Source organism: Oreochromis niloticus, linkage group LG3 (genome assembly GCF_001858045.2).
Source record: "Oreochromis niloticus isolate F11D_XX linkage group LG3, O_niloticus_UMD_NMBU, whole genome shotgun sequence".
Lineage (NCBI taxonomy): Eukaryota > Metazoa > Chordata > Actinopteri > Cichliformes > Cichlidae > Oreochromis > Oreochromis niloticus.
In genome coordinates, this window is record NC_031967.2 from 41,108,224 (window position 1) to 41,120,825 (window position 12,602).

Genomic DNA, 12,602 nt, shown 5'->3' on the forward strand with positions numbered 1-12,602 from the left:
TTAAATCAGACTTCGCTTTATTGTACTTATATACAACAATGGAGACTGTAATTACAGCACGTTATGTTAAGTAAGACTTGAAATTCACCAGTGCTAATGTTAATGCAATCTGATTAGAAACAAACCACATGCTGAAATGAGTTTGACTCAGCCTCAAATGCGCCATCATCTTTAACACTTGACATATTCAGTAAGAACCAGTTGGCTGAAAGCTGAGTAGGGATGTCCGAATGTACTGAAAAATTGACTAACATATTTTAGTATTCTATTTTGATTAGTTGTCAACAAATAATTGTATAGTAGTGTCCTTTATGACTATGTTATGCTATTTCTGTTAATGTTAGTCTGACAATTTATATGATTATCTCTGGAAAAAGAGATGTTCCCAGAGAACAGACTGGGAATTAGGATTATAGAAGACAATAAAGACAAAGATTGATTTTATTTTTTGTTACTTTAATATATTCCATTTCATGTTCTAAATATTTGATCCTACACAGAGAACAGCTTTTTAAAAATGTATTTAAATTCATTATTTTAAATGCTTACTGCTGATATGATAAACTACAAGTTCACAATGGTCTCACAATCATTTACACCAAATTATATTCTATTTAAAACGATAGAAGAAAATTTGATTTGTTTCTAGTCCATTATATCCCACCCTATGAAAAAAAAGCTACCTACACCACAACATGAATGATAATAAGGAGATTAATTAGATTAATCTATCTTAATTTCAAAGTATATAAAGAAACAGGAACACAAGAAGCTGTAAATGAAACCAGAGCTTCATGGTTTCACTTCAACAATGTAGGTGCTCTTTGTGTCTCTGAAGGTGCAGCAGCTGAAGTTAGCCACCACAGTCTTCGGTCCGACCTTGTAGGGAGTCGTGATGATTGTGAGCTGCAGCTTGGCTTTTGGATTCAGATCATACATTTCACTGTTAACAAAAACATACTGTTAATATAACCTGAAACATGGTTATGTTTATTTTTTAATTTCATTTTAATTCATTTTCCAGATTAGCTTAGCCTCGCAGAGCACTTGGATATGGAAAACTGTTGAAACTCGACAAATCTGCATGCCAGCAGTATTTTATATATATATATATGTATATATATATATATATATATATATATATATATATATATATATGTATATATATATATATATACATACACATATATATATATATATATATATATATGTATATATATATATATATATATATATGTATATATAATTCTGTACAAAATTGGAATTTTGAGCTGGAAACATTTGTAGGTGAACAGCATCTGGTGACACAACTAACAACATAGTAGAAGAGATCAAAACTGGATCAAGACAGTCAAGCGTATTAACTCCCACTAAAATCACATTTTCTACATTTATTTTGGAGGGAAAAAAATGTTGGTTTTTCCTGCATACTGCTATATGTTAAGTCTGAATACTCACCTTCCTACATAGGCTGGTTTGAAAAGGCCACATCCGTTGACCGTCAGGGAGCAGTTTCTCAGCTTCTCATTGAGCGAATTAGTAAATTCCACCTGCAGCGTCATTTCACGGTCCACTTGGATTGGACCCAAAGCCTAAAACAAACACACACATACCACAGCATTAAAGTGCTGCAATATCCAGTACAAAGCCCTGAATAGAACAACATCAAATAATTCTTGTAGACAAAATCCCCCTTGCTTGAAAGTGAAGAGTTTATGTCTTCGACTTTGGCACAACTTTCATTTTGGTATCACAGTGCTGTGAAAAAGTGTTTGTTTTTTCTGCTTTTGAAGAAGTAATTAAATAATGTTATCAGATTGGATGTACAGTACTTTCACTTTTTAGTTTATACATTCACATACTTTTTTGTATTACATAGATTTTAATGACCTTCATGGAGATGACTGGTTGCTCTAGGGTGAAGTTGGTCTCAGTTTGGTAGTATTCATCGCTGTCGCTGGCCACTGCTGAAACCTTTATGCTGTCACAGTTCACCATATATTTACTGTAAGTTGCGAAGGGGATCTGGATAGGTATGGTCACATCTGTAGGACACATGGTGAGAGACAGGAAAATAAATAGTTATCTAGAGATTGATGGTATCCTCAGGAAACTTGGTTTCTTTAATGAGACTTGAGGGGGAGTTCAAATTAACACCCTTTAATCATAGCAATCAGTATTATGCATTACATTATTTAAATACAATTTCAATGCAAAACAAAATTATAAGACAGTAACTGCAGACCTTGTCCAGACAGCAGTGTCACCAGTTGGACTTTGTTCAGGATGTTGCCCGCCATTTTGCCGTAGTACCTCATGGCCTGGGCATTGATACGGATGGTCATCTCCTTACTGGTGTGATCCTTACTGCTCAGCTTTAGCCTGAGTTTAATGTCCTGACCATTTATCACTTTGGTCTCCTGGTGTAGAAAGAGAAAGTTAGACACAACCATTTTTAGTGTTTTTTTTTGCCCTGAAATCAGAATTTTGTCACATCAATCACTTTTTTTTCAGTAACAGTTTTTAGGATGCTTGAAACAAAATGGAATCCAGAAAACAACATCATTGTACTGAAGATTTCACTCAGTGAAATTTGATTTTAAGTAATACACGTTGCAAAAAAAACTTCTAAGAACAGGCCCTTAAAAATGAAACATTTCCATCTAGGCATACTTTTTATCAGTTTTCTGAACTCCTTGTCCAACTACAGGTAGTGTGAGGATGGAGTTCGTCCTAGCTGTCACAGGCAAGGTTATACCTGGACAGGACACCAGTCCATCACAGAGATAACACAGCCCTTACGTTATTTTTTTATTTTTTTTGTAAATTTGGTCAATCTTATTCAGCATCACCTTCTCAGATTTGCCACCCTTTGACTTTTTTTAACTTTCTGAAAATGAAAATCAAGTTGAAGGATCCCTGTTTTGAGTCGATCGAATGCATGTTGCAGAGGCACATGTATAAGGCGAAGATGTCAGGAGTACCACCTGGAACCTAAAAATAGGAGTGATGCTAAAACATGGTATAGAAGTGCATGGGAAAATGATCTTGTACACGAGATTAAGGATGGTGATTTTTATAGGCCTACTGCTGGAACTTTTGGAACATACCATATGCCATAATTGTTTGCCTGTTTGGACTGTGTTATACAGTGGTCCCTCGCTATAATGCGGTTCACCTTTTGCAGCCTCGCTGTTTCGCGGATTTTTTGTGTGCAATTTTGCATGGTTTTTTTTTGTTTTGTTTTTTTACAGCGCATTGTGTTCTGAAGTGCTGTACTGTATGTCTGTAAGTTTTCTCCCCAGCAAACACAGCAATGTCGACGAAACGTTTTGCACCGTCAAAGGCACCTGTGGTAGCACCCAAAAAGCAGAGGAAGATGCTAACCATCGCACAAAAAGTTGGACTTCTGGACATGCTAAAGGAAGGTAGAAATTACTGTATTTTTCGGACCATAAGGCACACCAGATTATAAGGCACATTAAGCAAAATAAAACAGTCAGATAAGTCAAACTTTACTCAACTCATTTTTCTTGCTTCCTCTACTTCCGTACCAGTGATTCATTAATGTTGAATTATCTCACAGCTGCTCTATTCCCGTGTTTTCTTCGAAGGTTTGAACTTTGAGAGAGTTTAAACAAGAGAGAAAAGTGTGAAAATGTTCATGGCTGTCTGAGAAAAGTGTATAAAGTGTGTAGTGAGGGATTTTTACAGCCTTAAAACATCTATAATAATTGTAAAACATAAAGCTGGCTACTTCGCGGATTTCACCTATCGCGGGTTATTTTTAGAACATAACACCCGCAATAAACGAGGGACCACTGTACCTATCTGAATGTATGCCCTCTAGTTGATGATGCTTTTTATATCATGCTTTAATGACACTAGTTTTACCTGTTCGATTCTCATCTCCACATACTGGGGTGCCTCTTCTATGTCACATCCATGACCTTCTTTTGAGTTCATTCTGACTGCACGATGAAAGATGGCTCTCTCCGCTGAGGTGCCTGCATGGAAATACCCATCAACACAACTTTCAGAGCTATAGTAGTCTGGTTAGTTTTTAGGGTATTGCTGCAAGAAATTTTATCTAAATAGGGACTAACAGCATATTGGATCTCGTATGTTCCAACTTAAGGCACTCCATCATTAGAACAATGAGATTAATACAAAAATTAACCATTTTGCATGGCATAATGTGATTATTTTTTAAATTATACATGTTAAGTGACTTCTTCAGTTCATCCGACCTTTCATATGAGAGGTAAAATATCCTCAAGAACTTTCTATCAACTCAAACTCCGAGTTGATAAAACCTATACAAAGAAATTATTAAACTCCTAACTTGTCCGGGATTGCTTAAAATCAAGCTGTCTTTAGCTGTTGTACTTGAATATTACTAAAATGTGTGTCCAGTGCACTTGAACATTGTGATGTTTGGGATTTTTTTTTACCTTCTTTGTGCTTGTAGCTGTCAGTGATATCAACCCTTTTCCAGGAACCAACAGCCTTGGTAGAGATTTTCTGACCCACTGACCTGGTGTCAGTGTACATTTTCTTCTTTGAACCATCAGGACTGATCTGAGAAATGTAACATGACAACAGAAAATTAGTCAATGCTTTGTGCAAGACTGCAAAACTGAAAAGGCTAAAGTCACTGGTAATCTAAACTTGACGTTGAAGAAAATTGAAATGGTGTTCAGGAATATTGGGCTTCTTGATGATTTAAAGCAGGGGTGGGGAACTGCTGGATCAAGGACACATCTAAAACCTGCAGGACACCGGCCCTTGAGGCCTGGAGTTCCCCCACCCCTGGTCTAAAGTCTAGTCTTTTATTGTGCAATAGATAACAAAAACAATTACAAAATAAATAAATATATTTAAAAAAAACTGTATCCTGGCCTTTTTAGGATTGGAACTGGGGTTATAACTGAGTTTAACTGAGTTAAAAGAGTTCATTCTTAGTAAAAAAAAAAAAAAAAAGCTTTGGAACAGGCAGTACAAAGACTAATGATATTGCATACTTGTATTTTTGATGCTGCCCTAACTTTGATTCAAGTAAAATGTAGAAACACAGATTGTATAGACAGACTGTATAGTATACAGCTGGTTATTTTATAACACTGGTACAGACCATCCATTTGACAATGTCAGCGTTGACCTCAGCGTAGACAAATGGTACATCATACTTGACGTCTGTGTCACCACGTAGGATAGCATTGACTGGGGCTGGACCACAGCAGAACACACCTGGAGCAGCAAAAGCAAAACCTTTAAAAATAATTGTTTGTACTTCTCATTGTACGAATCATTAATTTGTGCATCTGTCTCAGTGCATTCATTTCTAAATAAAAACAAAATAGTTTTTACCTTCACTTTTTTCCTGTGGAGTGGGATCCAAGACCTGCCAGCCATCATAGATACCACCTTTCATGAGGTCTGGTCGTTTCATCCATCCCTCCACCCACACATGGAAGTTCCTGCACAAGAAAGGTAAGCTTCCCAGTTTATATCGCTGAGGTTTTCAAATTGCATAACATAATAGCTCTGTCTGTGTGAAAACATGTTGTGATATGTTGCCAAGGTAGTTTCATTGATCAATTGATTACTCCAATGTTTTTGTTTGTTTGTTTAGGGGTTTTTAAAGATACTCCTCCAGTATCACACTGAATCCACTGGAGCACTTTGGGATAAATGATGACCCAAATTTAACATCCTCCAGTTTGTCACATTTGATGAATGTTTATAATTCTGCATTTTGCATTTTAACATTATCCAACTTATAATAGTTTCATTCGGTTCAGTTTTATTATTATTATGCAAAATCACAACAAGAGTTGCCTCAAGGCATTTTATTTTGTAAAGTCCCTATAATGATAACATTCTGTGTTCCTGTGTTTCAATTGTAGAACAAATTTATGTTAAAACACTGACTAAAAACAGACTGAATACTTTCAACTAAATTGATGTCAGGCCCAACCATAGTTTTACAATAACAAACAATAATAAAGTTTTCTTTGTGTTTGCACATCTGACTGTCTGAATGTCTTACCAGACACTTTCAGAGGTCTCCTTGCTACTGACTCCATAGTCATCATAATATTCATCAATAGTGAGGCTATTGTTTGAGTCATGAGCAGACTGAAAGTTGGTGACGACACGACATGGAATACCAAAGAATCGCATCACTGAAATGACAGACAACAAAATGATCAAGTCGAATGACGTCTCAGTTTTGCTTAAAGTTCATGTCGACACTGTCCTACACATCAACAACACAGTATTTGCAGTATCTGTACACATTATAGCAGCGAACACCCAGGACTGTCCGTACTTAACAGGACTGCAGCAGTTTTGAAACCAGCGCTGAAGGATGCTAACACTACTAGTCCAGTAGGTGGGGCTGCATCCATCACTATAGTTCCCATCCCAGCGTCCCACTAGTACACCTTGATCATCATTGGAATTGACCTGCAAATCAGACAAATGCTGCATTCTTCCTCATCCGTTGGTGGCACAAGAGTAAATTTGGTTTATATTATTGTTACAACAGGTAGCATTTTTAAATGAAGTGTTAAATATAAATTGTAATGCACGTAAATTTAGGTCCTACCATGGCACTGATCACACGGCTAACATAGATGGGGTTACAACGAGCAGAGGTGTCACCAGCTGGGTCTTTCCTGTGTTTGAGGTTGGCATCCAGTATCTTGAGACAAATGTCCACCATTTCCTCCTCGAACTGAGTAAGAAGCACAAGTTAGAGCTACAACGCCAAGAGAATGAATGGATGGATGGAATTTATTATTAATCTGGCTGTAGGTTTAGGGATCTTTGTCATGAATTTGTGACCAGTCAGAAGCTTTCAAAGATAACTTTAAAAAAGAATTGTATGTCAAATATTCTTCAGGTCCCTCAACTTAACCTGCTAAATGTAATCTTAATTTCCTCTTCGAAGATAAAAGAATTGTGATTTAGGATTAACACTGAATATGCAAACAGTGAATTATAAAATTATAAATTTTTTTTTGTGACTAAAATGAAATTTCTGAGTAATCTTCCAAACATTGGCCAAATATGGCAGAATAAGTATGGCAGCACTCTGGTGCTTACCTGTCCAAAGATCCAGGGCAGAGAACTTATGCAGTCTGATGTTCCTGTGTAGACGGTTCCCTCTTCATTCATCACATATTCTTGTCTTTCTCTGTCATCGGGAAGATACATCCAGTCATCTGCAGAGTCGACACATGCAAATATATGCAAGCATCCTCAGTAAACTCATTAGCACACCAACTCAAGTTGATATTTTTTTAAAAGGTTATTGTATCATTTATCCTGTTTCTCATACTAAATGATATCTAATTTGTATAAGTAATAAGGTACTATACAACACTCCAGTTCCTCATCACTTCAACGACCAGCACTATCCGAACATTAATCTAACCATCAGTGATGGGAACTTACATTTTTTAGAGTTATCCAAAGTTGAACTGTACAGGGAGGGTCTCTGAACCCTTTGGAATTTATTTAAAATGCATCAATATGGGCTGTAGGGCTGTAACACTGCTTCTTACCAGAGCACCAGGGGTTGAAGAGCACCACCAAGGTTCCCAGATTTTTTGTTTCACCATGTGTCATTGCAGACAGGGAGTATTTCCCCACAGGAGCGTCAATTGGTGGGGTCACAGAGAGAGCCACAATGCCCCTCTCCAGGACAGCCCTCCTGTCAATCTCGTACTTCCATACTGCCTTGGCATCACGGGGATATTTGGGAGATGGGTTACCAAACTGAGAACGTGTTCCATGTCTTTCTAATGGAGCAGGACCTGAAGTAAGGAACAGGGCATTCAACTATTTCAGTCATTTAGGTAACACTAACAGGCACCATGTTGTTTGTATTGCTGCACATCGTCATTGCCTAGCTTTTCACATTTTAGTCTACAAATAAACACTAGTTACGTTTCTGGGATCAGCCAGTTTTAATCTATTGATATTTCACAATATTTTGCAATCCATTGACTTCTTTACTTCCATCAGGTCACTGACGGTGGACACTCAGGGTTAGTGTTGAATGTTGTTTTAGCCACATGCTAAAGAGCTAGGTTTTCAGAAACAAGATGTTCTTCTTTGGAAAGAATTTCTATCTGGGTGTTTCCAACGGGTGAAAATTAAATAAAACACCATGTACGTTAACCTAACCCTAATGCCAATAGACTGACAATGAGTGGCTGGATATCAACAGGTTTAAAAAACTGTTTTTGGGTGACTTTTGTTACAAATCTTTTATGTCAGTGGTTGAGTTCAAATGTGCTGCCAGTCAGTTACAATAAAGAGAATATTCCATATGACGCACTTATAAACAGGCTACTTATGTAACTACTTATTTGTCAGTGCACTATTTAAATGCTTTTAGGCGATGCAGCATAATGATTAAAAAAAAAAAAAAGGCTTTTAAAATCAGTTCAAGTGGCTACCTGTCTCCACAGTGAGCAGGAGTGTGTCCCCAACACTGAAAGACTGCAGCATTTCCAGGGTCAGCAGGAAGGGCTGGCCACGCCTAACAATCAGCTGCTTTGTTGTAATTTCAATGGTGCGATGAGCAGCGTTGTTAGCCACGTAGTGAAAATCCACCTTGTTAATTCCTGCAGCAAAAAACACAACATAAGTACAAATGTAATTTTCTTAGAGAGCCACAAAAAGCAACTATCAGTATGACATGAAAAGCCTTTGTTAACTTAGATCCCGGAAGTTTTACAAGAAGTTCAGAAATGTAATTGTAAGTAATTCAGAAATGGTAGTGATGACTTTTGAGTCACAGGTTTCCTATCTTACTGTTTTTTTTAAACTCTTTTAGTTTTAATATTTTCGAATCCTATCTCAAAAATATCTCAGTTTTGACCATAAATGCCCTGTGTCACTGAACTGACCTATGTTTGATTTGTTATGTATGCTCTATTAAAACCCTTTTAACAAATTGTGATTTTTAGAAAAGTGTAAAACAATGAAAAGTTACAAAAGAATCAAATTTTTTTCAACCATTTTCAAATATCTATGAAACTAAAATATTTTATTTAGCAAATCAGTTCTGAGCAATCGGCCCTGGTTATATTTAATTTGCATTTCTTCCCTTAGCTCTGTTTGAAGCAGATGGCCACCGCTCCCTGATCCAGGTTACTTCCTGTTAAAGGGGAGTTTTTCCTTCCCACTGTTTCCAAGTGGTTGCCCATACAGAGTTATGTTGGGGTTTTCTCTCTTTTATTACAAAGGTGCTTAGTAAAGTGTCTTGAGGTGACTGTTATGATTTGGCGCCATATAAATCAAACTGAATATAATTAAACAGAACTGAAAAATATCTGAAAAAAGTACAAAGTTACTAGACACCACACATTGATGCCCTCAAGATAAACAGGTGTTAATAAACATATCAGCAATGGATTTTCTTTGTTGGTAGACTACTATTACAGTACAGTGTGAAAGTCTTTACCCACCTCTTGTTTTTTAATTTTTGCTAGGAAATGGTAAATAAGTGTAGCAATTTATTAAATTGTGTGCAGGCATACATGGAAATATAGGATATAAGGCAAAAACAGAGTTTGTACATTTCTACTGAGCTTGGATCAGTATCTGGTGTGACCAACTTTATTCTTCAACACAGCCTGCTCTCTTCTAATTTCTTCAAGTAGTCTTCTGTAGTGTTCTGTAGTCATTCAAACAATCTTTTTTGAATGTCGGCTGCCTTCTATTCTGTTCCACTACATTGGCAGTGTGTTAGGGATCATCGTCATTCTGAAAAAGGAACTTTTCCAGAAATTTACACACAGATAGTGCATGATGGAACCAAAATCTGATTGGAATTATGAGTTATGCTCATCAATTTTAGCAAGATCGCCAACATCACTGGCTAAAGTGCAGCCCCAAATCATGACAGAACGTTCACCATGTTTTACAGATGGCTGTAGAGACTTACTGTTGTACGGCTCTCATGAGGTCCTTTAAATATATTGTCAAAAATCTGAACCAGAATTTTCAAATTTTGATTTTCTGTTCATTTCTTTTGTAATTTCAGACAAATGATTCTTGTTCAACCTTTTTCTAGTTGTCAGGTCATTTATATATATTTATAATTAAAATATATAAATATATCATTTATACTCACTGTTCACCATCGTGCCAGTTATTGGAGGGATCACAACAATCGCAGGTTTGGAAAGCAACAGCTCAGCTCTGAAAACAGAGTAGCAAACACTATAGGCTCCTGCCTTTTAAAGAGCCTGACATACTTAAAGAGATAAAATTCCTGCTGAAACAGGTTTTTGGGACATTTTTTTGAAAGACAGATCATTTCAAACTGCCAACCAACTGTAATATCAGTGAAACAGACTGATTAGAATTAGATAAAGTTTTTTAGATACCAGCTCAGAAAAGGGAAAGTGACTGCTTTAGTCTCCAACAGTTGGCCTTATGTAGCAGCCGCTGATTATATCACATGAATTCTTTCTGCTGCAGATGCCATCAAACTCATAGACGGGTAAAAAGCACAACCAGCATTCACTGTGCAAATGAACCAGTTGCACAGGTCCAGAGACCAGTAACCCTCTGGCAACCACCAGTCACTATGAAACTGTGCAAGCTGCAAGCAAGTCTTAAGCTGCCATTTTCCATATGAATTACAGGCAACTGTTTCAATCTGGCGGAAACCAAAGCCACCAAACCAAACGGGATTAAAAACAGCAACCAGATATTTAACTTGAGCTTTTCTAGCATCACCGATCACCCAAAGCACTTTAGACTACAAACCACAATTATTATTATTAAATAATTATTTGATCCCCTGTTGGGATCCATACAGTACATTTGTTTTCTGTGTTTTCTTTTTTATCCAGATTCAGAAGAGTTTTACATGTTTTAAAGTGTTACAAAAACTTATTATTATTATTAGCCTAATACTATGAGTTTTGCTGACACTCATATGATTAATGATCCTTTTATTCTCAGTCGCTGCAATTGCCCAAGAAATGTGGGGATATCACACCAGTTTTAATGACTCTGCACCAACTGCCCATTTGTTTAAGAACTGATTTTAGGATTATACTTTTAAAGCCTTTCATGGCCCCAGAATAGAATAGAATAGAATAGAATATTGGAACTGGTGTCTCTGTACCAAGCAGTACACAGCTGACTCTAAAGGCAATCTAGTGTTAACAGTTGGCAGTTGTTAATTACAGTTTTCACTGTTAACAACAAATAACCTGAATGAAAAATCTTAAACCAGAAAAACTGTAATGCCAAAATTCCCGTAACAAAACCCAACTTTCATGATTGCTAGTGATGTGGCAAAGGTAAATTAGCTCTCAATTTACCATTTTGTCACAATGGTTATAACACAGCTGATAATATTTAAATGCACAACAAGCTGCTGCTTTGCTTAAATATGATCTATTATTAGGGCTGAGTCGTCTTAACTCTGCATCAGGTGACACTTTTTGTTTTGCAGACCTTTTTGTTCTTTATCTCATTGGGTGTGTCTCTGAAATGTTTCTGCATCAGTGTACACCTTTGCATTTTCAGATAACACACAGTTATGTGTGTGACACTGTCCGATTTTTCACAAAGATTAGATTTCAATTATGTCAGAAAACACATGCTATTTTATGTTATCTTCTAGGCTGTTTAATTTCATATTTAGCAGCTTGTATAATATTTTAGCAGGTGAGGGTACATGAGGTGAGAACAGCGAGACATCCTTCGAATGCCACTGAAACTGGAATTTTAATTCATTGTTATCAGAGATTCTTTAATAGGACATTTCAAATTTAGAGGTATTTAAAGTGATGTTCAGTTTAATTAAAGGGAAAATAAATCAAAAAGGAAAATAATTAATAAAATACTCGGGTCGGGTCCTCTAACAGCAGAGTACCTTTGCCTAGGACTGCGCTCCTCTGGGCAGAGATCTTGGATCTTGGTCCTGGCATCTGCTGGAGCCACTTGCCCAGCTTACTCTGATTACCACGGCGACCACTGTTACCATTACCTTTACATAAAATCATATGAAATGTGAAATATACCGTAAATTGATGTGTTGTTCTGTGAATAGTCAGTGAAGCATTTGCGTTGACATGACTGATGGAATTTCATGTTATAAATTTGTTAAACTCAAAAATCACATTTTTAGAAACCTAGAGAAAATGATCAAAGCGAAAACTATTTAAAACAAATAACCACCTACAATAATAAGTAAAAGACAAAAAAGTAAGAAAAAGATTAAAGTAAGGAGAAAAAAAGAGGAGCAACTGAAACAAACAACTGAAATCAAATAGTTTTGATCAAATAGATCAAAACAGGCGCTGCAGGCCTGGCAAAAACCACCTGTATAAAACAGAGAATATAAATACATACAAAAATGAAAATCTGTGAATGTAATCATAATTAGGAAAAAGCAATTATAGTTTTCTTGACAGTTGGTTTTATTGATCTAACACCAAAGAAAAGACTCTGTATATACAGAGTGTCCAAGCAGAAGAACATGAAACCTTTGGGCTTAAATCTCCAAACTGTAAAACTTTTCTAAATCAAGACGGCTTGATTTGCAATTTTTTGTTATA

General features: G+C 36.4%; 1 protein-coding gene across 1 annotated transcript; it reads right to left on the reverse strand.

Annotated features, from left to right (window-relative positions):
* Nucleotides 1-10,245, reverse strand: LOC109203697 (protein-glutamine gamma-glutamyltransferase 2). The gene is made up of 15 exons (XM_019363453.2): nucleotides 10,157-10,245; nucleotides 8,475-8,642; nucleotides 7,575-7,826; nucleotides 7,114-7,232; nucleotides 6,614-6,742; nucleotides 6,294-6,471; nucleotides 6,053-6,188; nucleotides 5,371-5,480; nucleotides 5,135-5,250; nucleotides 4,455-4,581; nucleotides 3,895-4,007; nucleotides 2,246-2,420; nucleotides 1,891-2,045; nucleotides 1,459-1,592; nucleotides 1-943 (listed from the first exon to the last, which is right to left on the reverse strand). The coding sequence occupies exons 1-15, from the start codon at nucleotides 10,164-10,166 to the stop codon at nucleotides 793-795; spliced, it is 2,073 nt and encodes a 690-aa protein (XP_019218998.1). The 5' UTR covers nucleotides 10,167-10,245; the 3' UTR covers nucleotides 1-792.
* Nucleotides 10,246-12,602: the final 2,357 nt, after the last annotated feature.

Bases quoted from the DNA above. Each gene is read 5' to 3' on its own strand.
- LOC109203697 (XM_019363453.2), bottom strand. The intron at 1,593-1,890 runs GTCATTAAAATC...TGTTTGTTTTAG, and splicing joins AACCAGTCATCTCCATGAAG to GCTTTGGGTCCAATCCAAGT. The intron at 944-1,458 runs GTGAGTATTCAG...TTTTGTTAACAG, and splicing joins AAACCAGCCTATGTAGGAAG to TGAAATGTATGATCTGAATC.